The sequence below is a fragment of the Rhinolophus sinicus genome, linkage group LG05 (assembly GCF_036562045.2).
Source record: "Rhinolophus sinicus isolate RSC01 linkage group LG05, ASM3656204v1, whole genome shotgun sequence".
Classification (NCBI taxonomy): domain Eukaryota; kingdom Metazoa; phylum Chordata; class Mammalia; order Chiroptera; family Rhinolophidae; genus Rhinolophus; species Rhinolophus sinicus.
The window spans coordinates 20,958,603-20,984,268 of record NC_133755.1 but is presented as its reverse complement, the minus strand read 5'-3'; the positions used below and the strand labels follow the sequence as shown (position 1 = coordinate 20,984,268).

The window sequence follows — 25,666 nt, the reverse complement described above, 5'->3', positions numbered from 1 at the left end:
TTTATGGCATATATTATTTTTCCTAAGAAATTCAAATCATTTTATACACACACACACGTTTTATGTCCTGTGTTTACACTTAACATGAGCACCCTTTCCTCTAATTAAAATTTTACAAAAATATGTGTTTATATTGTATACTATTCAGTCTTCTGTATGAGCATAGCATAATTTATTTACCTGATCTCCTGTGAGTGAACAATTAGGTTCCTCTTTTTGTTGTTGTTGTTGCTATTCCTGTATATGGTGACACTACGACTATCCTTCTCAATTACTTCTTATGAGCTTTTCTGTTGCGTTTGTCTGTTCCACTCCTGCCTCCTCTATTCTCACTCCTCAGATTTACTTTGCCATCCGGCCTGAAACTCTCCATGGTTTCCCCGGGCCTGTAGGAGAACAGAGTCCTCCACAGCTCAGCCTGACTGATAATCATGTTGTTCTAGGAGGTGCCCAAGGGTCAGTCTGAGGATGACATGGTGGGCCGGCCCTTACCCCACTTGGCTGCGGCCATGCAGGCCTCTGGAGAGGCCGTGTATTGTGATGACATGCCTCGCTACGATAATGAACTGTCCCTCCGGCTGGTCACCAGTACCCGGGCCCATGCCAAGATCAAGTGAGTATAGGGAATATCCTCGGAGGGGGACTCTGGGAGCACCCTGCCAGGCACTGGAGGGGCACCGCTCCCAGTCTGGAGGGGAGGATGGGGATCATCTTACAACGTCAGTCTGGAGAGAAGCAGGAGAGGTTAAGGCTCAGGGGTACCTGGGAGGGTGAAGGGATGACTTGCAGAGGTAGCAGGGCCCAGATTAGCAAAGCCTTGGGATGCTGAGCAGGGAGATCATACCTGGCCCGAAAAGCAATGAGGAGCTGCTGAAAGCCTTTAATGGGACTAGCTTAGGTGTGCGTTTTGGAGATTGGGCTAAACTTCAGTGCAAAGTTTGAGGCGGCATTGAAGGAAAGAATGTGGTCTTGGAGTCTGACGGGCCTGGCATTGAATCCCTGCTCCTGTGATAGCAACTGTGACCTTGGCCTGCGTGTTTAAGCTCTCGGTTTTCCCATATGTAGTAGGATGTTTTTGTGAGGGTTAGTGATAGTGCCCACAAAGGACCTATCAGAGAATAGCCACTCGTACCTGCTTGTTGAACTTCGGGAGCCTGAACAGCAGGAATACCACTGCTGTAATAATAATGTTAATATTATTAATAATAATAATATTAATATAATATTAATAACACTATTAACAACAATAACAATGACCTAACGCTTATATGGCACTTAATATTTGCCACAGTCTGGTTTCAAGTATCTCATATATATTGGCTCATTTATTTCTCACAACAACCCTATAGGCAGGACTTATTGTTCTTCCCATGTTCCAGATGAGGGAACTGAGACACAAAAAGGTTAGGTTACTTGCCCCAGTCACACAATTAGTAAGTGGCAGAGCTGGAGGTTGAAGCCAGGCAGCATTAGCAACAGGGCTGTGCTGCTTCTGGAGGTTCAGGCCAGAGACTGTGGACTTTGTTTCCTGATGGGCACTAGACACATACCCACTGCGTACAGTGGCTAAGAGCACCCTCCCTTAGGCCCTGCCTCTGCGTGGATTAGGGATCATGTTTCCTTGTCATTGGTCTTTCCTGGTGGCCGCTGCTGGCCTGGAAAAAGGCTCCAGTAATGGTGCAACTCTTCCAGGTCCCTGCAAAAAAAATGTTTAAGATGATATGGTTGGAAGTGTGGGGCACATTCGTTTCCCTTTGCCCTTGTCTGGAGCCCTTGTTGGCAGCACCCTGCCCTGCCTTGTCTGCACTCCAACAACTTTGCTCCATCTAAGCGATGTCTGAAATGTCTGAGATGCCTGAATGCATGGAGGTGGGCGTAGGCCGGACTTGGTAGCAACTGTGAGGATCAGGGCTTTCCCTGCTGCACGCACGTGGAGGGAGTGTGGGGCAGCCGGAGGACCTGACTTTGGCAGTCTTCATGCCTAACCTCAGTCCTAACCCCAGCTCTGCTGCTCTCTGGCTGGATGACGCTGGACAAGCTATTTGAATCCCCTGAGCTTGAGTTTCCCCAAATGTAAAGTGGGGATAATGACAAGGATTTTCTGGTGGCGCTGGTGAGGATTAACTGTTTGGAAGTTGGCTGGTACTTCCAAGTGGTTTGCACACCTCTCTCGGAGGTGCCTCTGTTCGATTTCCCCACGGGAGCCTGGGCCAGAGTGAGCGGTGCATAGCACAGACTCTTATAATTAAACTCTCCAGGCATTCTCCCTTTGAGGTCCGAATCACCTGATTATGGCCAGTGTGCCTCGCCCTCTGAGGTAGCTCCATGGATGTGGGGAGAGAAATTTGACTGTGTGATGATGTTCAAGGCCCTTGGATCAGTGGTACATCAAGGGCCCTAATGTGCTTATTCTGGATGGGCATTAGCTGTGATGTGGGTTAGCCAGCATTTAGAATTGCTGTTCACTATGATTTGGTTCCTTGTTACTTGGACACAGGGAATAGTATTAGGTCAATGAGGCCAGGCCTGTCCTATTCATCTTATATCTCCAGCAGGACTCAGAACAGTGGCCTTCACATGGTAAGCAATTAATCAACACTAGAATAGAATAGAATAGAATAGAATAGAATAGAGTAGAATAGAGTAGAGTAGAGTAGAGTAGAGTAGAGTAGAGTAGAGTAGAATAGAATAGAATAGAATAGAATAGAATAGAATAGAATAGAATAGAATAGAATAGAATAGAATAGAATAGAATGTAGAGAAGGTAGGAATGAGGATGGAGGAAAAACTGTCAAAATGAGGCCAGGGTTATCCAGTTAGAAAAGGTCTTCCACTTCAGTTTTCCTGCCTGGTCCCTCACACTACTTGTTCTTGCAGGTCCATTGATATTTCAGAAGCTCAGAAGGTGCCGGGATTTGTTTGTTTTATCTCTGCTGATGATGTTCCCGGGAGTAACGAAACTGGAATTTTTAATGATGAAACCGTCTTTGCAAAGGATAAGGTATTTGTTGGATTTCTGAATCATGAAGTTAGTGAAATGAGCAATTCAGTTTTTTTTTTTTCTTTTATTAAATTTATTGGGGTGACAATTGTTAGTAAAATTACATAGATTTCAGGTGTACAATTCTGTATTACATCATCTATAAATCCCATTGTGTGTTCATCACCCAGAGTCAGTTCTCCTTCCATCACCATGTATTTGAGCAATTCAGTTTTAATTTGTGCTCATTCCTCCATATCCCTAATCTTGAAAAGATTTTACATTTGTACATACTGAGGCCATTATCCGATTGGCCAGCATTCAGGACAATCAGGAAAGGGGTGCAATATGCCTGATAGCACTTTTAATTTCAACCTAATGTTTATGTGTTTAATTGATGGCTGCTGTTTGTACATAGAAGGATGACTCCATGTCAAGGTGGTGTTCAGAAAAGGATGGTGATTATATCAGAACTAATAATCAGTTTCTTAAGGGTACAACATTAGGCTCCTTTATTAAAATAAAAATACATTAAACATGCTAACAGAATAGAAATCACACCACCACCACCATGTAGGTATTGATAACTCACTTTTATGAAAGTTCATCTATTGATTTCTACTATATATGGGGTTCTTCTCCCACCCTCACCAAAAAAACTTCCTAACATTCAAGACAGCTGCTGCAAAAATCCGTATACTTATAGGGTAGTTCTCAGACAGTCACTTTATAATTCCAAAGCAGGTCAAGTGTTGCAAATTAGAAGTGTGTCGGTGTTACTTAAGGGCAAATTTACCTTATTACTGATGTAAAAGTAAAGGAGAGAGTGAAAAAGTCCAGCCTCAAGATACAAGACTCCAAAAGGAGAGCATTTGATAGAAAACAAATTGTTATACAAATTCCAAGAGCCCCCGGGAGCTTTGCTAGCATTATGGTTAGTGAGAATCATCCAAGTTCAATAACCACCACATTAACCAATTAATTAAGTCAATAACTTAAATGGGTCCTCAAGAAAAAATGATCACAGGCAGCCATGCTAAGTATTGGTTTCCATTGTCAGAAACCTCAGATTCCAAAGTAATGAGTTGGACAATTTCTTAGTTTATTTTGGGGGGATGTTGGAATAAAATTATCTCTGAAGGAGATTCATTAAGATTCATAAGTATTGGATTATTAAATGAAAAGTAAACAGTAATCATTAGTCTATAAATCGAACCAAAAAACTAGTTTATGGGTCATCATCAAGTCTAAGAACCAGCATTTGGAAACTACAGCTCTGGGCATCTAGATGAATATAAGATGTGATTGCTGCCTTTGAGAAAGTTTTGGTATAAATATGAGAAACAGAAGATAAAGAAAGTGGAGTGGTAGAAGAAAATGAAACTGGGAGTGAGAACCTAAGTTTTAATCAGGGTCTAGTAACAAGCCATTTGTGATCTTGACATCTATGTCTCCATCTTTTCATATGAAGAACAAAGGTGTTGAAGTAGATCCACTTGACAGATACACTTCATACTGCCATGCCTCCCATTCTGCTGCTCATGGCAGACATTACTAATCAATCACTACATTCTAACCTGGGCTGCTGCTCAACAGGCTGTCAGCACTAAATTATTAGAATTGGCCCTTGAGATTAAAGCGAGTCGGCATCCTGATACTAGTCATCTCTAAGTCCCATTACAGTTCTACTGATTCTAAACACTTATGAAGAAGCACTCATCCCCAAATAGGAGGATAAGGAAATGAAAAGGCTCCAGGGCATCTCTAAAGTGTGTCTTAACAGGAAATTGTGGGGGCAGGGATTTCCTTTGCCTTTTTTAACAACCCAAAATAACTGGCTTCATGAAGAACTTGGCGATGTTCTTCAACAGTCTGGCTCTGCTCCTAGGTGACTTGTGTTGGGCACATCATTGGTGCTGTGGTCACTGACACCCCAGAACACGCACAGAGAGCTGCTCAAGGGGTGAAAATCACCTACGAAGACCTTCCAGCCATTATCACCATCGAGGTAACTGAGAATGAGTGGACCGCATGTAGAGATGGGTGAGCTCTCTGTCTGTAGAGGCACATGATTAGCGTCCTCTAGAGAGATTTGAGCAACAGGTGGGATTTGACTAGATAGTTTTAAATTCTCTTCCATCCTGGGATTGTGTGGTTCTATGAAACCTTTCCCATTGTGTCTACTGACGGCCACACTGAGTCCCTCCTTCCCAGGTTCAGCTCCAGTTGGATCATTGAGGGATTCATTGCTTTTCCTTGAGATCCAAGGTTGTCCACGTTGGTCTGAGTAAATGGAGGAATACGACTTCCTGGGCTGCACTTGAGCTTATTTTAAGTCTGTATAAGAAGCTTGTAGAGATGCCTGAGTGAGAAGAGAGAGGCAACAATTCATGGAGCTTCTCTTCCCCCAATTGGGAACCACTCTCTTCCCTGTGGAACTCAAATCACTGAAGCTTCTTTTTGATCCTTAGGATGCTATAAAAAACAACTCCTTTTATCGACATGAGGTGAAGATTGAGAAAGGAGACCTCAAGAAGGGGTTTTCGGAAGCAGATAACGTTGTTGCAGGTATAGATACATCACACAGCAGTGGTGATGGGCCAGTGCTGGTTTATGAATGACACTTAAGAGCTGTACCTTGAGACCTGGGGCAGGGAGGTGGTTTCCGATCATTTCCTACAGAAGCATTCCTCTGGCATTTATAACAAAATAGTAGACAGTTGTCTGGGCAGGAATTTCGTCATCTTCATCTCCAATCTCCTAACTCTAGGATGGATAAGCCTAAATGATTCTAGACAGATTATAGTGTGTCAGATTTGGAAGACTGTCCAGGGAAGATAACGGCTACCGCTGCTTGGTCAGCCGTGGCTCTTCCAGGCCTCTAACCACTCGGACTGCTGGCCCTCCCTGTCCGCCTGAAGGTAGTCCTCACCCACTGTCAGCTAGTGCGCCCCCTACCCGCCCCTTGTCCACCCCCGGCCCCCCCGCATTGTGAAACTAGGTGCTTAGCTCTTACCCCAGCGCAAAGCTGCTGATTAGACCCCGTTTGGAATTGTTTCCTACACTGACTGTTGTGAATCACTAAGTCACTAGTAAGCTCACTTGCCACAGGCCTGATAGCTTTAGGTCTGACAGATTGTATTAGCTTTTCAGTTGCATTTGTTAATTCTTTTCACCTTTTCCAACATTTTACAGTAATACTTTGAAAATCTTTGATTTCCACTGGCTGCAGTGAGAAATGCCCAGTGCATTTCAGTGTCGTTCTGGTTTCTTTGTTGGGGTAGGAGGCTCAGCTCCCAGATGGCTAAGATGTTGAGACCCTCTTTTACCCCCGTTGGGGAACCTAGAGGTGACCTGTGTGCAGTTGGTTCCTGCCCATGGCACTGAGAGAGTACACGCTCTCCTTAAGCCAACTCACCCCTTCTGCAGCAACAGGCTCACTGTCGGGGGTCTTGTTGCTTCCCCAGGTGAGTTTTACATCGGTGGTCAAGACCACTTCTACCTAGAGACTCAATGCACCATTGCTGTCCCTAAAGGCGAGGCAGGGGAGATGGAGCTTTTTGTGTCCACACAGAACACCATGAAGACCCAGGTAGGTGTCTTGTGGGTCAGCTCAGGAGCCTGGGGAAGGCACCAGGGTGGAACTGGTAGACTGAGAGTGGGAGTATGGGAAATGGGACGAGGAAGAGCTAGGCTGATCCAGAAGGGGATTTGATGGTAGTGGTCCTGGACCCAGACCCTGTTACCAACAGGCTGGTGTCACTGAGCTTGTTATATAATCTTTCTCTTCTATAAAATTGCGCCTGGTAGGATTGTTGTAATGATTGGATGAGTTTTAATACTTGGAAAGAGACTAGCAAGTGTTAGCTATTATGATTCCAGTGATGTATAGCCTTGATCAAAGCATATCCAGCTTCAGTCTCCTCATCTGTAGCATGAAGGGCTTGGGTAAGTGATAGCCATCTGGACCACTGAATTATCCACAGTACCTCAAATATTCCCCATTTCTTTGCTTCCAGTAACGTGACAGTGTGACAGCACTTTTGGCAGCTGGTCCTACCCTCATGACCTACCAGTTCCTGGCCAAATAGAATGAGTTTTGGCTCTAGAAGTATGGTGGGACCAGCTCTTGCCCCTTTGTTTAAAAACAAGTATCTGATTTTAGTCTGTGGTGACTGATGAGTGCTGGACCCCAGCACCCCTATCTGAGAGCTGCACTGGGAGGACAGGGTGATTCTGGAATCTCAGAATTCACGTGGTAATCAGACCTGTGCATATTAGGTAGGCTCTGGGTCAGACCTAAAGTCCGTCCAAATGATGCATTCAGGGTAAGTGTTTGCTTGTTTGTTTGTTTGTTTTTTCTCACAGAGCTTTGTTGCAAACATGTTGGGGGTTCCAGCAAACCGGATTGTGGTCCGAGTGAAGAGAATGGGAGGAGGCTTTGGAGGGAAGGAGACCCGGAGCACCGTGGTGTCCACTGCAGTGGCCTTGGCTGCATACAAGTGAGTCTTCCCAGTGGGCTCTGGGAGGAAGAATAGGAAGACTATGGCTACCTCTGCCAGGAAGGCTTTCTGGATTCCCCCATTTAGCAGTTAGATTCCCTTTGCTTTGCATTCTCACAGCTTTCTGTTTTTAGAACTTTTGGGTATTAGGGTGAGGGTAGCAGCGCCTGGTTCTTTGTGTTCTGATACATGCGTCCACATGTTATCTCCCTTACCTGGCTGTGAGGGCCCCGAGGACAAGGACACGTCTCACTTCCTGTGTTCTCCACCTTGTCCAGCCCAGTGCCGAGACAGCAAAGCACCCCAGTGTCGGTCCGCTCAGTGTCCCAGTGAGAAAAAGAAAGCTTTCCTGCTGTTTTCATCTCTGAGACTCACAGGGCAGGGCTGCTGTGGAGACCCCCAGGTTTCTGACCCTCTGATGCCTCCCTCAGGACCGGCCGCCCTGTACGCTGCATGCTGGATCGTGACGAGGATATGCTGATAACTGGTGGCAGACATCCCTTCTTGGCCAGATACAAGGTTCCAGATGTCGGGGGCTGTGACAGGGCGGGCAGTGCCATCTCATAGGAAATCTGGGATGTACTCTGCCCTTTCTCATGACTATCTGTAGAAGTTCAAAGGAGAAAAAGCAAGGGGAGAAATTCAAATTGGCCAACAGCAACATAGAGAGGTTATGTTGGGGGAGGCTGGGAGGCCACCTCCCAAGCAATGTCACAGGCTGGTGTTCACATGTTTTGTGAATTTGCTGTGTTCCAAATCTGGTCTTTAGCCACTGAGGCTCAGAAGCATTTGTCAGCAGACCTAGGGTAAAGCCCGCCTGCAGGGTGGCCAAATGTTAACATGTTCACGGCCTGATGTAAAATTCAGAATAGCTGCTTAGTATTCACAATGAGAAATAAAACTTCCAAGGGCCTGGATAGGGAAAGTTGTTTGGGTAGGCACCTGCTCTGCCAGGCCACATGTGGCTGGGAACTGCTCACTTTCCCTTTAAGACAGGCCCTTTTCTGGGCTCCTATGGATGGCCAGTTTTTGTTCTGACCACGTATCCCATTCCCCTACACACCAGTATAACCTTGCAGGTCTCAGTCTAGTTCTATGCACCTGCGAGGTTCTCTTTCCACAAGCTGGCTAAAAGCTGTGAGAGGAGACTCTAGTCTTTTTCCTAGTTTCTCTTCTCACCCTCCCTTCCTGCCCTATCATGACCAATATTCTCTTTTCTACTTCCTTAGTCCCTCTGGTAGAACTGGAAGTCAGGAGTAGGTAGAAAGAATGAATGAGGAGAGTGGGGGAAGGTGTGTTCAGGGTTGAGGAGCCAAGCGTTCTTCACTGGAGAGATGTTAGTTCCTCTCTCCTTCACCCATTTAGTGCTGGTGATCTCTTATGTTCACTTTTTTGTTTCATGGTGTGATGTCTTGCTCTTTCTGTTTCCTCCAAGTACTTTAAGTGGAGGAAGAGTTAGAGATAGACAGAGGAAGGGGACTATTGAGAAATCACTCTCCTTCTGTCCAGGTTGGCTTCATGAAGACGGGGGTTATTGTGGCTCTGGAGGTGAATCACTACAACAATGCCGGGAACACAGTGGATCTCTCTGATGGTGTAAGTAGACCCACCTTCTGCATCTGGGGTGACAGAGAGGTCAAGGGCGTGCCCCACAGCTTGTTCACACTGGCAGATACAAGCCTCCTAATTAGTCTCCACCTTCAAGTTCTCCATCCTTGGTTCATCTCTAAAGCACAGAGATGATTGTACTGCATTTCTGTTTATAAACTCATCCTTCTTGTGCAAGATATTTTAATAAGGAAGCCAAGTTCGTACAAATCTTTATGTGCAGTATGGTGACGTATGTAATATTAATTTGCATGTGTGTGTACACATGTGTATAATGATATGCATGGAGAAAGTCTGAAAGAACATACACCAAACAACGACGGATGGATATTGTTTTCTACATTACACATTTCTGTGATGTTTGAATTTTAAATAACGAGTTGAATTACTTTTTAAAAACAATTTTATTGAAGTATAGTTCACATACCATAAAGTTCACCCATTTGAATTATATAATTTAATGCTTTTTTGTAAATTTAAAGTCACGCAACCATAATCACAATCCAGTGCTTGGACATTTCCATCACCCCCAAATGATCTCTTATGCCCATATGTAGTCACTCTTGTTCCCATCCACCAGGCTCAGACACTCACCTACTTTCAGTCTTTATAGATTTTCCTTTTCGTGTAACTAAAATCATATGCTATGTAGTCTCATGTGTCTAGATGTTTTCCTCTCAAAATAATGTTTTTGAGGTTCATCCTTGTTACAGCATGAATCATTCCTTTATTCTTTTTTATTGATGAAGAATATTTCATAGTATAGATAGTCCATTTTTATTTTCTGTTCACCACTTGATGGATACTTGGATTATTTACAGTTTTTAGCTATTATAGATAATACTGCTTTGAACATTCTCATATGAGTCTTGTGTAGACATATATTTTTGTAAATTTTGAAAATTACCAAAGTTGCCTTGGCGGTACTACTTTTAAAGTTTATAAATCTTCATTTTATAACCATACTAGTTTCATATGCATAAATTCTTTTTGTTAAAAAAAAGAAAGAATCAAACATTTCAGGAAAAGCAGACGTTCCCCTCACCCCACCTCCACCTTTTCTCTGATAAGGGCTCTCTAATTGCTCAATTAGGGAATTTCACACTTCAGATCTAGTGTACAAACTGTTCAAAAAAGGAAACACTTTTGGCTTCTTGGTGTTGTAGGAAAAACCAGGTTGAAAAAGTTATAGTACTTGTCCTCAAAGATCTTACAGGGTTTTAAATTCAATCCAGCAAATATTTATCGAACGCCTAGTGTGGCAACAGAAGGAAGAATATGGCATCGTTTCTGCCCTCAGGAAGTTCACAGAATCGTAGGGGAGACAGTTAGTGAAAGTCAAAAGGAAATAGAAGTGCAAGTTGACAGAGTAATAAGGGAAAGCAAAAAGGGAATTAATTGAGACTTATAGAAATCGTCTAGGATGACTAAGACTGAAATAATCCAAGACACAAAAGCAACCTGTGGAAAAGACAGACTATACTTGCAGTAGTAACATATAACCAAAGTGAAACAACCAAATAAAAACTACCATTACACCAGAGGGATGAGTTATTAGACCTTAAAGAAAGAACAGTATGTTATAAAAATGGAGCAGAGAATAAAAACAAACTAAAGTGAATTAAACCTGAAAACAAAGTTTGAAAGAAACTTGAGGAGCTCTCCCCCCAAAAAAGAAAGTACAAAACAAAAACAAACCCCAAAACAAACAAACAAAAAAGCAGAGGCCCAGTCTAGAAATCTGGATGATCCATATAATACAAGTTTCAAAGAAAGGATGAAAAAAAGGGAGAGAAGGCAACTATCAAGAAGTAATTAAAAAAAATTTCCCCAAGCTGATGGCATACATTTTTAAGTTGACTTAGTAAATAACTGCATAGAAAAGTGAGCAAATGAAATAACAAACAAAATTAACTCCAGGGGGAAAATGTTATCAAGCAAGAGAGAAACAATCATAGTATAACTACATGATTCAGCTGTGAGTAATGTTTATAGATAATAACATTAAACTGACTATTGATCAGATCAAAATATAACCTTAGGGGAAGGATGAATGATAGAAAGCTACTGTGTATGCAGGGAAAGGGGTTAGGTGGGAACTAAATCCTAAAAGTCTAAAACAAAAAGTCAGAAAGTGGCAATATATGCTCATTTATTTGGAACCCCAGAAGTGAACATAATTAGCTCATAAAGAATAAGCTGTGAGAATTGTAAATGGTTGTTTCTGGGGATGGGAGGAAGGAAAGTAGAGGAGCTACTCTTCTGCATAACGTGATTTATGGAAGTATTTGACTCTTTAAAATATTTACAGTACAAATTTAATGGGAATAAAAACTACTTTAAAATTAATTAACAAAATAGCCAATTTTTTAAAAGAGGCAAATGATCAATGTCATGTAAGGGTCTGAGAAGGACTTCTCCATGGAGAAATGGGGGTTTTAGCAGGTGGATAGGTGAGGAGGGGTATGACAGGTGAGAGTAACATGTAGTCAGAAAAGAGGATAAAAATATGTTGGGGAAAGGTCATAAAGTGTCTTGAATTCCATCATGAAAGATATATAGACTTTACTCTGGAGATAAAAAGTGCCTATTTTAAGCAAGTGCTTGACCTGATGTGACCTAATATTTTAGCATGAGGCAAAGATCAGGGGGAGGACATCTGGAAGGCAGAGGTGCAGTAAGGAGGCTGTTGTAATATCCCAGGGAAGAAATCATTTGGGCCTGAGGTAGAACCATTGACAGTGGGGCTGGGAAAGGCAGGACTGAATGCAGCCCTTGAAATCTCTATTTTGAGGACCCAATGTAACCAACACTCTGTTCTCTCCCATTTTGATTTCCTCTGATTCAGGTAAGGAAACGAGCTCTATTCCACATGGACAACTGCTACAAAATCCCCAACATCCGGGGCACTGGGCGGCTGTGCAAGACCAACCTGGCCTCCAATACGGCCTTCCGGGGCTTCGGGGGGCCCCAAGGGATGCTCATTGCTGAGTATTGGATGAGTGAAGTCGCAGTGACCTGTGGCCTGCCTGCAGAGGAAGTAAGCTGGGAATTTGGTGGCACAAGCCAGAGTGCGTTAACCTACTTTGAGGGGACAGTGGCTTTGTATATTGGGTACCTCCTATGGGGGTAGAGGGCAGGCAGGTATTGTTGAGGGGACGGGAAGCTTAACTTTAGGCTGTGACCCCTCATCTTGCCAACAACAAAACCTCAGTGTCTCTCTCCTTGCAAAGGTGCGGAGGAAGAACATGTACCAAGAAGGGGACCTGACACACTTCAACCAGAAGCTTGAGGGGTTCACCTTGCCCAGGTGCTGGGATGAATGCCTAGCAAGCTCTCAGTATCATGTCCGGAGGAGTGAGGTTGACAAATTCAACAGGTATTCATTGGGAGGCGTCTGACGTTTTGGTGCTCTTGGGCTTTGAAATCTACAGCCTTTTGCTGAATTCAGAATACAAAGCTAATAATTTTGTGGATAACTTATGAGGCTGCTGAGTTTGCCAGCTTGTTCATAGCCATCTCTTTAAGATCATAAATGATCTTAGCACGGGGGCAAGTGGGCTCACAGCCTGCACTCAGCATCAAGCGTATCCGTGTGGTTCATCTTTACACATTGCTTTCTGGGCATGTTGTGTCCTAGAGAACACCAGCCAAGGACTAGGATGCCAGTTGTGCTCCTGCTTCTGACACTAATCTGTAAATGTCACCTTGGCAGTCGTTCCATCTCCTTGGGCCTCATGTCATCATCTACAAAGTAGGGTTAATTGTGCTGGCTTTGTGTTCCTCACTGAGTTACTTGGAAAAGCAATATAAAGCACAGAGAAGGTGTTATTATCATCAGCAAGCCACAGTTCCTCCTTGGGACAATCACAGTCCGAGGTCACCAGGGCACGCTGACCTAATCTGAATTCCACTTGTGGAAGAAAAGTGATGATACTTTAAAGTCAAGATGCTCAGGGGTAGGCCCTGCTCCAGCTGGTATGTGGGACCCAGAACCCAAATTCCTACCCTTCTCATTTTGTCTACACAATTGGGGCACAACTCAGTTATGACAATGACTGTTTGGGCAGCTTCTAGAATGCTTTGTTCCAATCTTACAAAGATGTTGACTGAAAATATGGCCAATCTGAAATAAATATGTAGAAAACATTTTATGAGAATGTTCCTTTTTCTCCAGGGAGAATTATTGGAAAAAGAGAGGACTGTGCATAATTCCTACCAAGTTTGGAATAAGCTACACAAGTCATTATATGAATCAGGTAATTGCTTTGTATAATTCTGTCCATCTCCACTAGACTGGGACTCCATTTCCCCCTTTGCAAGGGAAATCCCACTGTCACTGGAAACAGAGCTGACTGGAGAAGCTCTTTGCTGTTTAAATAAAAGTAGGATTTGCATTTCCCTATTTGTCCAGTATGTTTTGAGACAGTGAAAGCAGCATGAGACTCAGAGATCTGGGGTCAAATTCTTGTTCTTGTCCTTCCTGATTGCAGGACCATGGACAGTTACTGTGCTTTCTGATCTTCATTCTTCCCTACAGAGTGAGGACAAAGATATGTGACCTCCCTCCCTCTGAGGATGGGAGGCAGAGAGAGATGAAAAAATTTTGCAAACCCCTGGACAGCTATATAATGAAATCTTGAGATAGATACTGCTTTAATTTTTGTCTTGGGATTGTATCCAAAATGTTTCTGCTGGATCTCTTTTTCCTGGGCTCCAGTATTTTTGGTGTCAAGCCTTAAGCTGAGCTAGGATTTACTGAATTTTGTGTCTGGCACCCTTCTCTTCCCTTAGGCAGGAGCCCTGATTCACGTGTACACAGATGGCTCTGTACTGCTGACTCATGGCGGCACTGAGATGGGCCAAGGCCTTCACACCAAGATGGTCCAGGTGAGCAGCCAGGGGACTGTGGGAGTCCTCTTGGGCACCATGGTGTCTGTGTGAGGGTGGGTGCTGTGGGAAACTGAACGATGGGACATACCAGAAGCAGAAGCAGGCCTAGGCTGTGGCCCTGGCTCTGCTGCTCATTTACATGTGACCTTGGGCAAGTTTTCTACCTACGTGACCTTAGTTTCCTGATCTTTGCAAATGGGCCGAACAGGTGATCTCTGAGGTCACTCTCATTACAATATTCCCAGGCTCTTTGATTGTGTATAAGGTGTGTTTGCTGTGTGCATAAAGGTAGCTAGTTCCGCACACATGTGAGACTCCTCACAATGGGGCTAGGATGGTGGAGCTGGATTAGCGTTGGCACACCTGCTTGGCTCATGGAGACAGGCCATACTGCAGTTTCAAAATGAGGTTAACGTTAAAAGGTAAAAAGCACTTTTACACTTGATCTTAGCCAAAAGGCCGAGAAGCGATTAAAAAGCACTTTTAATCATCATGAGGTTTATGAGGTTTTATCCAACCAAACCATTCCATAACGTGCTATTTTAAATTCAGACAGATGTGAGAACATTCCAGTCTCAGTAGAATTATAGTTTACAACATTATTTTCTTGCCTGTAATAGTGAACCTGAATCCTCCCTTGGGGAATAAGTCAGTCAAGCCTCATGCTCATCCCTTCCCTAGACAATGATGTCATCTCTCTTTGCAGGTGGCGAGCACAGCTCTGAAAATCCCCATCTCTAAGATTTACATCAGCGAGACAAGCACTAATACGGTGCCCAACACCTCTCCCACAGCTGCCTCTGTCAACAGTGACATCTACGGACAGGCCATCTATGTAAGGAGCCTCAGGAAGCGGCAGAGCTGAGGACCAGCCCAGGTCTTTGGGCCCAGAGTCCCCAGGATAGGAGCTGGAATGGTCCTTGGGGACTCTGGCTGTGGCCATGCCTTTGGCTCTCGTGTCCAGGAGAACGCTGCTCCTACAAATGTGGAGCTAGAAGACAGGCCCAAGAACCATAATCATTCCATCAATATCAGGAAGAATGAGTGTAGGAGGGAGTTGAGAGTTGGTGAAAACACAGGGGGTTCTGGGAAGGTACACTCCCCGGTGTGAGAATTGGCCAGAAGAAAATGGACTGAAATTGAAAATTGATTGTGGGGTCAGCCAGGTCAGACCCCCTTGCTTCTCCTCCTACAAGGGGGATGTAATCAAACGAAGGAGTTTGATGGGAGAAGGCACCTCCTTAGGCATCCCTCAAACATTTCACCTTCTGTCAGCCTAAGAACTGGGTCAGGAAGTGCTCTCCACGCAGAGGCCAGTGGCCATCCCTTTAGCCGGATCCTGTGGCCCCACCCCTAACCTCAGTCATTCCTTAGGGGGTGGCAAGGCTATTTGAGTGGCACCTTGGGCACAGCATTACTTGGAGATGGCCTTTCTGAGGCTCTGAGGGTTTGGCCTGAACTGGGAAATGTAGAGGTTTGATTTAGTTGTTGTGCGCTGGTTGTATTCTCTAGGAAGCTTGTCAGACCATCCTGAAAAGGCTGGAACCCTTCAAGAAAAATAATCCCAGTGGCTCCTGGGAAGACTGGGTAAGTCTGAGCTGATCCAAGTGGCTTTTGCAAATGCAAGGAAAATTAAAAGCAGGGTCTCTGTCCCCACCCTGAGCGAGAAGAGATCATGATCTAATCACACAGGCAGAGACAACTTGAGGGAACTGTATGCTTTCACAGGACAGGTAAATGTTGGACCCCTTTCTCTATAGTTGTCATACTTGTGGGAAGTCACTTGAGGAATATTTTTGATGCAGGCTTTTGATAGCCTTGTGGGAATTGGGGATTTGGCTGCCCTGAACCTAAAAAGACAAAGGTGACTGTTGAACAGACCTCACTGTGAATTCTTGGCTCACTCAGGCCTGGTCTTATGCCCCATTCATCCATAGTCTTGACAGACCTGTTTTTCTTTCAAACCTCCATCTCTTAGAAGTTTCTTCTTCCCTTACCCAGCTCTGAAGTCTGGTACTACTAAGATTCCATCTGTGAGGGCACAGGGAAAAAAACATTCCCCAAGAGTTTATATCATTCCTGTGATTTTAGTAGTGATAGAACAAGCTTTCCTAATGAAATGAGCCCAGTTCTCTGATTTCTGGATCAGAAGCCTGCAAGTGAGAAACCTCAGAGGGAAGCTACAAGGAAGTCTCTCTCAGGTGGGAGACTTCAGCTTCTCCAAGAAACGGAAATATCAATGGCAGCCCTGCTTCACCATCCCCCGGTGTTGGAGTGGGAGAACTGGGCATAGTGGTAATTCATTAAAAGTGACTGCACACGAACCAGCTAGGAGAGTACAATCTCCCTCAGTAGATTCAAAGAAATTAAGCTTTTTTTCTCTCAGACCCACTCATATTTCTCTGCCTCCTGAGATGTCTACTTCCCTTTTTACACTCACAGGCACCACACTCACAAACACCACATGAGTGGAGGTTGATTTTGGTAGCTGGGATTTTAGCATGGATATGGAGGTCAATGTCAGTGTTTTCAACAACAGCGTTTACAATCTGTTGATCTGAGCTTTGTCCTCAACTATTTTCCATATAGTCCAGTGTTCCTTATAAGCAGATAACCTCAAAAAAGGCCACGATCAAAAGGGTGGGGTCAGGAGATGACAGGCAGGCATCAAATCTCACCTGTGTCTGTACCATACTGAAAAACAAGCCATTACTACCATCACAACCACCATATATATATATATGATACCCTATACCTATGGTGAGGCTCCTAGAGAAATTTGCTCTAAACCACCATTTCCTCATCTGCAAAATGATGATAATAACATACTGATCTTGTAGGATTGTACTGAATATTAACTAAGATGATATATGCAAAGTACTTAATAACGTCTGGTACATAGTAAAGTCCTTGGTAATTGACAGTGATCGTGATGCAAAATATCAACAACAAAATAAATCTTAGTGCTGTGCTAGTGGTTGGGATACCCCAAAAAACTTATTATGTAGTTAAGGAGTTAGGATGGATGGATGGATAGATGGATGGATAACATATTAATAGGAATAGAGTGGCCTGGGCAGTATGGTATGGCAAGGTGACCACTCTGGCTGGTCTGGCTGCACAGCAGTTGGGGGAGGCAAATTGAGGCGGTAAGACCAGTTAGAGGCTCCAATAGCACCCCGAGCTTCGGATGTCAAGGGCCTGGTGCAGGGGCTGGCAGTGAGCATGGGACGTAAGGTACAGAAGTGACAGTCACTAGTAAAGTGTTGATCAACTTCCAGATGAGCAGGATGAGCTGATGAAAGCTTAATGCCAGGTCAGTGTTTCTAGAAATCATGCTTACCCCTTCTTAATGGTCATTTCTTATCCTCAGGTTAAAGCTGCCTATGAATATCCAGTGAGCTTGTCTGCTACTGGGTTTTACAAGTAAGTCTGGTGCTGATGTCACCCATCTCACAATGTGCTGTCTTCCTAACAACCTCCCAGGTCCCCTCCAGCACTGAATTCTGTCATCCTGTGGTCAGGAGAGAACCATGGAACCCAAACTCTTATGTCTTCAATGGACTTCTCCTAATTTCAATGTAAAGAAGTTCTAAAATACATGGGATTACAAAACTGTGTGCCAGGGAGACAAAAGCATGAGCTGCCATATCAGAAGACCTGTGTTCTAGCTCTGGTCTTAGTGTACTATTACCCTTGGGGAAATCAGTGATTTCCTCTGAACCTGTTTCCTCATTTATGGCAGAGTGAGACAATTACCAACCATTCCTCCATCATTGCTCTCCTGTTAGAACCAGGGTGTCCAGTGTGCTGAGTTACCCATGTGAGTTACTTTGTACAATGTGTTGCGTTTCTTTATGGAGGCTTTCCTTCAAAAGAAAGAGAGGAAGACTTAGAGCATGTGGTCTTGTTATAAAACGCAGAATTCATCAGAACTTCAAGTGAGATTTAGAAAAGAGCCCACATCTTCTGCAAGTTTAAATTTCATTAGTGATATGAAGAGCTAGAGACCATGCTCATCTGATTTAGAAGCTATAAAAAAATACGACCATATTTACTGTCAGCCACATGTTTTAGCTTTTTCTGGGAAATTTATGACCTTTTCTTTCACATATCAATAGATTTGGAAAATAGTTCAATGTGTGGTTTAAAAGGTCTTGTATGAATATAATACACACACACACACACACACACACACACACACACGTTTTAGGCAAGGTGATGTTTTGCCACTGCTCTCTTGGTTATATATTATCTGACCTACACAAACACAAACTAGTGTAGATTTTCTCATAAGTTCCCATTTCATTTTTGGAGTTCATAAAACTCCAAAATGGAAACACCCAGATGAAGATGGTGAAGTCAGAGGTCAAAGAAGGTGGTGGTTTCTTCTAGGAGAAGCCTTCTCCCTCATCCCTGTATTGGTTTTGTTTTCCTGCAGATTCGGGTAACATCAGCTCAAACGACTTGTCTGTAATGTGAGGCACAGAGTAGTATAAACACTGGATGTGAACATGCTCACACACACACATGCACCTATCTATATACGACTCATGCAAAGTTGGAATTATATGTAATACTTAGGATTGAAAAAGAAAAAATGTGTAAGAGGACATCTGCTTTTATTAGTAACACTTTCCTCAAAGCATTTATTCAAATTTCCAAGGCGCCAGTAGAAGGAGTAATGAGGCAAGTGGCTGCCTAAAGATGCCCGTAGGCTGGCATGAGATACTGATCTTGTCAATCTCAAGGTGGAGACTTGAGAAAGGTGAGGAACCCCATGGGCAGGTGAACCTGTGTGAACAGTTCAAGAGTCTGCACAAGAGAAATTGTGGTTAGTTCAGTAGAGCCTTTGGGGTGTGACTTTCATGTGCTTCGTGTGCTCAGAAAATTCTGTCACCTCTGTTTCTATCACTAGAGGTCAGCACGCTGACACTAAACATTTCTTGGCGGTACAGAATGAGTCAGTGAGGGCCACTGGCCAAACAGAACAGAGATAAGACATACAGTGCTCTGGAATGCCTGGGTTTCATTAACAGGACTAAATATTAAAATCATGGACTTATTTGAAGAACGGCTGAATAAAAACGATTGGGGTCTGAAGACTGTGTAGGACAAGTGTGTGTGTGTGTGTGTGTGTGTGTGTGTGTGTATGGGGGGGGTCATGTTCATCTTAATACATGTGCAGTATTTTCTCTTTTCTCCCCCAGCATACCCAATATTGGCTACAGCTTTGAGACCAACTCAGGAACTCCCTTCCACTACTTTAGTTTCGGGGTGGCTTGTTCTGAAGTGGAAATTGACTGCTTAACAGGGGATCATAAGGTAAGAAGTTTGCAAAACTTTAGTGATGAGGGGGAAAGAAAAGAGAAACAGTTGAACTGCAATACCAATGGCTGATAGAGACAAACTTTCTGTGTGGAAAATAATGCCATACGTCATAGCTTGGCAAACTTCCCATAAAGGACCAGAGAGTGAAATCTTTAGGCTTTCTGGGCCACAAAGACACTGCCTCAGCTCTATTGCTGCAGCGTAGAAACAGCCATAGACATATGGAAACAAATGAGTGTGGTTGTGTTCCCATAAAATAGTTAGTGATGCACACTGAGTGTGAATTTCATGTAGTTTCCACATGTCCACATATTCCTCTTTTTATTTTTGTTGGACGTTTAGTAACGTAAAAACCATCAGTAGCTCACAGGCCTTAAAAAGTGGACGGGCTGGATTTAGTCCATGGAATGTAGTTGGCCGACCGCTTCCTTCGAGCTCTACCCAGATGTGGGTGTTATAACTGTGCACAGTTATTTCAGATTATGAGAGAGCATTGCCACTCCTGTCCCCTCCCCCGCTGCTAAGGACTCAAACTTCAGCAGTGAGACACCAGTGAGACAGCTGTGGCATGAGCACTCCCGCCTGAGTGTGCCCGGGGTGTCCCACGTGTGAAAGTCCTATGTGGCTTATCACTTATCACTTCATTGTTAGAGGATCACGAGACCCAGCTATCAGTCCACACATCCCTTTCTTCTCCAACTGCTTTTAATTTCTTGTCCTCTGTAGAACATTCGCACAGACATTGTCATGGACGTCGGCTGCAGTCTGAACCCTGCCATCGATATCGGACAGGTGAGGCCCATGGGGGACCTGGGTGATGATGGACTTGGCCACTGATGGGCCCCATCCCCCTTCTCGGGTCACCAGCCACAGCATCTTGTCCAATGTCATTTGTCAGTGGGTGTGAACATCGTACCAACCGAGTCTCCCTCAGAGTGGGATTTAGATGGTTGAGAGCCCACCCAACTCTTGAGGCAGAAGACAAATGAACGTGGATTGACTTGGAGAGAGCACTCACACCTCGGAGAATGAGATCAATGGGGAAAATACTGGGTGCGCGCACACACAGGCACGGAGGGGAAGGAGCACAGTCTGGATGGAGATTGAGTTCGGGGTCGATGTGCAGGCAGTGGGGTCTGAGGTCAGAGGAGTTTTCTCCTTCCTCATTCCTCTTCCACCAGGACAGCAGTGTACTCAAGCATGGCGTAAAGGAGGGCACTTGGGGGCAAAAGAAAGACAGGTTTGAGCAAGAGGAGTAAAGGATGATGGGCCAAGGAAAATCTCTTTAGGAAAATATGGGAATATTGGGTAGAGCAGGTGGAACAGGAGGAGACAGAGGGAGGAATCCAGGACTGCAGTACCGAGCATCTGGTAGAAAATATACATTGTACTTTTCCAAAGTGGACAATTACTGAGTACACAGACACCTGGTCTAGAGTACATGGTCCTACTTAGCACACAGGGGAAGTGTGCGGCCCCAAGGGACACTTAGAAATGGGGCTGCCATTTCTCCAGTGACAACATGGGAGGGACATCTCCACATGCCCTGTGGCAGGTCCTAATGGCACATTATGCCTCCTGGAGTCTCGGACGAGTTCTCAAATTGACCTTCCGTGTTAATGCCTGTGCTCTGCCTATGCTAATGTCTGGCCAAGGCCTAGAGAGGTTTTCCCAGGTGGGGCGGGAGCCAGGTAAGCAGTGTAGGGCTGTTTTCAGCTTCTTTCCAGGCCCCACTCAGGGTGGGGCGTGGTGCCCATTGGGGGAAGCAGTACCTGTCCCTGGGGAGGAGGAGGCAGGCTAGTCACTGTCTCCTTCTGCCTTGCAGGTGGAAGGGGCATTTGTCCAGGGCATGGGCCTCTTCACCATAGAGGAGCTGCACTACTCTCCCGAAGGGAGCCTGCTCACCCGCGGCCCCAGCACCTATAAGATCCCTCGGTTTGGGAACATCCCCATCGAGTTCAGAGTGTCCCTGCTCCGTGACAGCCCCAACAAGAAGGCCATCTATGCATCCAAGGTACTGTCGTCCTGGGTCTGTGCTGCCTCTGGTCTGCACTTAGGAGGCCACGGGTGGTGACAGGGGCTTCAGCCACCCACCATGTGGGTCTACAGGGGGCTCATCTGAAAGACAGAAGAGGGCTTGATGCTAGTTTCATGACGGCAGAGGAGAGGGGCGCAATCGTGCCTGACAACCAGGGACCTGGGTTGAGGGTGACACCACCACTGTGTGGTTGAAACCAGCTCCTTTGGGTACTCTCAGGAGTTCCTGAATTCAATCCTGTCGGTCACATCGTGACCTACACCCATGTCTCAGGTGTGTGTCACTGATGCTTGGTCCTAGAGATGATCTCACAGGTACAGCACCCCTGTCATCCCACTAGAACCAGCATATTCACTGCTGATGGGGTAACACCTGCACGCACCCCCTTTCACCTCCTTCAGTCTGCCACCTGACCATAAGACTTCATCAGCGTGCCTTAAGGATGGTAACCATCCTCTTTCCTCCATGTCCCCAATAAGTATGAAAAAAAGGTTGAAAATCAATTAAGCTGATTGATGAAGTCTATGTCTAATAAGGAAGACAGATAACCACTTGTAAGCAATGAAACCCACTCATTTGCTCATTTCATGGGTTACGTTAGTGTGGGAGAGTCTGGGACCCTTTTTGATCCCCTACCATTTTGATCCCTGCCATTGGCTCCCTGACATTTTTATATGCATCGGATTCACTGGGGCTCATGATAATAATGCAGTGCTGTGGTCCCACCCCTAGAAATTTTGATTCAGTAGATCTGGCATCGGGCCAGGGCCCTGGAACATGCATGTTTAACAAGTGTCCCTAGTGATTCTGATACAGGAAGCATCTGATCTATGCTTTGGGGGACAAAACCACCTCTTTTAGAAAATGTTTCAATTCCTGTCTTTCGTGATTCCTATATCCCAGCAGATGCTACAAGTATATTTAGTTATAGTGCCTGTAAATTGTCGTGTCAGAGTTGCAAGAAGATTATTCCCTAGGCTTATAACTGTGAGCAAAGAGTTAAAATTCACGTCAGATGTTTTTTAATCTATAAAATATTATTTGTATCACTATTAATGGTACATTATACTTGTACAGTGTCATCAGACAAAAAAAATCACATAATAAGAATTAAAAGAAATATGCCAATGAGGTTGAGTCATCTACTAGATTTACCGTTCTTGGCCCCTGATGAACTCTGGCCCATTAGTGTTGGTCACTGGTGTTCCCCGGCATCACCAGCCCTCCTGCTGTGGAGGTTGGGGCTCCTCTCTCTGATTCCATGTCCCCTGCTCTGTCCACTCAGGCTGTTGGGGAGCCACCCCTCTTCCTGGCCGCCTCCATCTTCTTTGCCATCAAGGATGCCATCCGTGCAGCTCGAGCTCAGCACACAGATCATGGTATGAAGGAGCTTTTCCGGCTAGACAGCCCTGCCACCCCGGAGAAGATCCGCAATGCCTGCATAGACAAGTTCACCACCCTGGTATGATGTCCCTCGAGTGTCCACTCAGTCGGGCAGGGGAGTGAGCCTGTGAATGTAGAAGCTTCTACAGAGTGGAGAGTGAGATATTAGGCTCTCTTTGAACTGGGCAGCCGTGGGTCAATGCCGGCTTCCACTCTATGGTTGAGACACACCCCTTGAACTTGCAGGAAAATAACAAGAAACGCCCTTCATGCTGCAGCTGGGAGCTGGGCTCCCTTAGAGGAAATTGGTCAATCGTCCACGGATTTTATTGTTTTCCATGATGACGAGGGTGATGGGTAAACATCCAGAAGAGTGTACTCTTTAGTGTCCATCACTAGCATGTTATTTTGAGACCTCTCTTTGTTAAGACAACGTGTGAGCTCCTATGGAGATGGAGAGGAACTAATTAATTAATTAAATGGCCCACATTTGTCATGTGATTGCCATGTGCTGTGCTGATACTGGGGTCTCACAGGTGCCTTTGAAGACTTGGCAGCCTTTTGGGAAACCAGATGATCACATTACATGGTGACTGGTTACTACTTTGGAGGTGTATGAGGCAGAATGTTACAGGAATTGCATGGTGGCTGGAATCATTCTGGGAATGCTTTATGTGATACTTCAGGTGGGCAATACCTGGCAAAAGCAGACCATGCTAGGATAGTTTCTTCCACTGCTGGCACCTCAGAACCAGCCCAGCCTCTGAGTTGTGCTGAAATGGGCCCTGCACACACAGGACTCTCCAGTCGCCTTTGCAACAGCAGCCTCTGTTGAGGCAGCAAAACCAGGTGCTTCCTGATACCCAAGCTGGATTTCTTCTGAGAGTTTGGTGGGAAATTCGGTAGGCCTTTTGGGTTTGGAGGTGAAGAGGGTACTCACAGACCTAAAGTGTTCCAGAGATGGGGAGGGTAAGTGCCTGCCGTATGGAAAGTGCTCAATAAAAACAAATGAATGACTAGGAAATTAGGGGTTCTGCCCTGGGGGCATTCCCAATAGCTGGGACAGCAGAGTGGTATTTAGTGTTGGAATGCTGGTTGGCAGTGGTGGGAGGTGGCATGTATGTGAGAGTGTGGGAGCGGGCACTGTGTTCCACGTTATGGGAACACCCTGGCAGTGAGTTCTCTGTTGTTCCTCCGCAGTGTGTCACTGATGTACCAGAAAACTGTAAACCCTGGTCTGTGAGGGTCTGAAGAGAAAGCCCCCAGCAGAGTCTTCTCATGCTGCCTGAGGATTTCCACGAATTATGGAACACGCCTTGCAGAACACGAATCTACAAAAGTTCTGTGATGACAACACTGTGATTCATCAGGATGGTGATTGGAAGAAAACTAAATGCATTGGAAGATTTTGATCAAAATTATGATTTGCACACATAACAATAAGCAGATTCAGAAGTGTCAGCCACTTCCAAGTGACTAATGTGCAATTAGGGTCGTTTCATGTCTGTTTTAATCATGTATCTGAAATAGGTTTAGGAAGTGTTTGTGCTGTGTCCTAACTCAGTGGGCAGCCTGTAGAATCTCAAGTGCTGATACTGTCTGTACTTCAGAGAGGACTCCCACAGACCTCCGTAAGCTTCAACCAAAGTTACTTTAAATCCATGTGCCTTCTGCAGAAAGCCATTCCTTCAAACCAATGAATGTCATATGATAACTTCAGATCTACACTAAAATTTCCAATGGGACAGTGGGATGAGATTCAAACCTCCAACCACCTTTGGTCATTGGAGAGGATAAAGAATGAAACAAATTCAAGGTTAGTTGGATCCAGTCTTGTTACGTGACATAAAGTAAGATTATTCCATAACCAAAAGCCAACCAACTCAATTATTGAGCACCTACAATGTGCTAGTTTTCTTCTTCCTCCTCTTTTTGCATTTCAAAAAAGAAGGAGAAGGAGACGAAGAAGAAGAAAAGATTAGTTTTAAAAATCTTTATTTGAAGCCAGAGTAATTTCCATCTAAAAATGATGCCACCAAATCAAGATCAAACAGGAAAAAGAATCAAGGAACCTGGGATCTCATCACAGCAGTGTCCCTATCTGTGTGTCCTAGGACTGCCACTTCTCTTTTCTGTGCTTCATTTTACTGCAAAATAAAAGGGTTGGACTGGAATAATCTCTTAGGTTTTCTCCAGCTCTCAAAGTCTATAAACACATGAGCTGAAAACTCCAGTTATATAAGGGATTTATAGCTATTAACGTCTTGGCTCCCTTCCTGTGATGTAATTTCTGGTCCTAATGAACTCTGCTAAGATTCCTCCAAGCTCCTGAGGTTGGTAAAGAGGACAGGAGAAAGGGAAACATCCCCTGTAGTTGCCCCAAAAGTGATTTCATCATATTGTGATACTGGGTGGACGATGGGACATTGTCATGTGCCTTCATAGTATAAAACCTGCACCTTCTGCCAGACGCGGTCGTGGAGGATAGTGGAAACCATGAAGCTGAGCCTGGGGTTTGATGTCACTAATAGCTGGTTGGCACATGAGAAATGCTTATTAGTCATGACCACTCCAAACATTAATATCTGCCATTTCTTAGCCAGCCTTCATTTCTAGATAATGCACACACCTAACACGCACATTTTCTTACAAAATTCCCTTCCTCAGAGTATTTTACACAGCACGATTAAAATTGAAGAGCTTTAGAAATAAAACCAGTATTACATTGATATCCACACACGACTGTTTCAAATGATTTTCTGGAATGTTCTAGGCCATACCCTGAGACTGAGATGTGTCAGCTGTTGTTAGTGAGTGAGATTATAAGGGCTGAACAGTGACTGAATAACCTTCTCAACTTAGGGACAGAGGCAAGGCAGAGTGGTCATGAAAAATCAAACGGGTAAGTGCTCTGTGGACTGGAAATCACCG

General features: G+C 44.6%; 1 protein-coding gene across 2 annotated transcripts in view; it reads left to right on the top strand.

The window, feature by feature from the left end:
* The window catches only part of XDH (xanthine dehydrogenase), a 55,190-nt gene extending 29,726 nt beyond the window's left edge, over positions 1–25,464 (top strand). For both annotated transcript variants that reach the window (XM_074331854.1, XM_074331855.1), the window contains exons 17-36: positions 444–613; positions 2,878–3,001; positions 4,869–4,988; positions 5,452–5,548; positions 6,448–6,572; positions 7,349–7,482; positions 7,914–8,001; positions 8,992–9,078; positions 11,939–12,130; positions 12,324–12,469; positions 13,268–13,349; positions 13,885–13,980; positions 14,690–14,818; positions 15,496–15,570; positions 17,357–17,409; positions 19,194–19,308; positions 20,041–20,106; positions 21,140–21,328; positions 22,638–22,814; positions 23,936–25,464. In XM_074331854.1, coding sequence (XP_074187955.1) covers positions 444–613; positions 2,878–3,001; positions 4,869–4,988; positions 5,452–5,548; positions 6,448–6,572; positions 7,349–7,482; positions 7,914–8,001; positions 8,992–9,078; positions 11,939–12,130; positions 12,324–12,469; positions 13,268–13,349; positions 13,885–13,980; positions 14,690–14,818; positions 15,496–15,570; positions 17,357–17,409; positions 19,194–19,308; positions 20,041–20,106; positions 21,140–21,328; positions 22,638–22,814; positions 23,936–23,986 — 2,316 coding nt within the window. In that variant the 3' untranslated portion in view covers positions 23,987–25,464. The remainder of the gene's footprint in view (positions 1–443; positions 614–2,877; positions 3,002–4,868; positions 4,989–5,451; positions 5,549–6,447; positions 6,573–7,348; positions 7,483–7,913; positions 8,002–8,991; positions 9,079–11,938; positions 12,131–12,323; positions 12,470–13,267; positions 13,350–13,884; positions 13,981–14,689; positions 14,819–15,495; positions 15,571–17,356; positions 17,410–19,193; positions 19,309–20,040; positions 20,107–21,139; positions 21,329–22,637; positions 22,815–23,935) is intronic.
* The last annotated feature ends 202 nt before the right edge of the window (positions 25,465–25,666 follow it).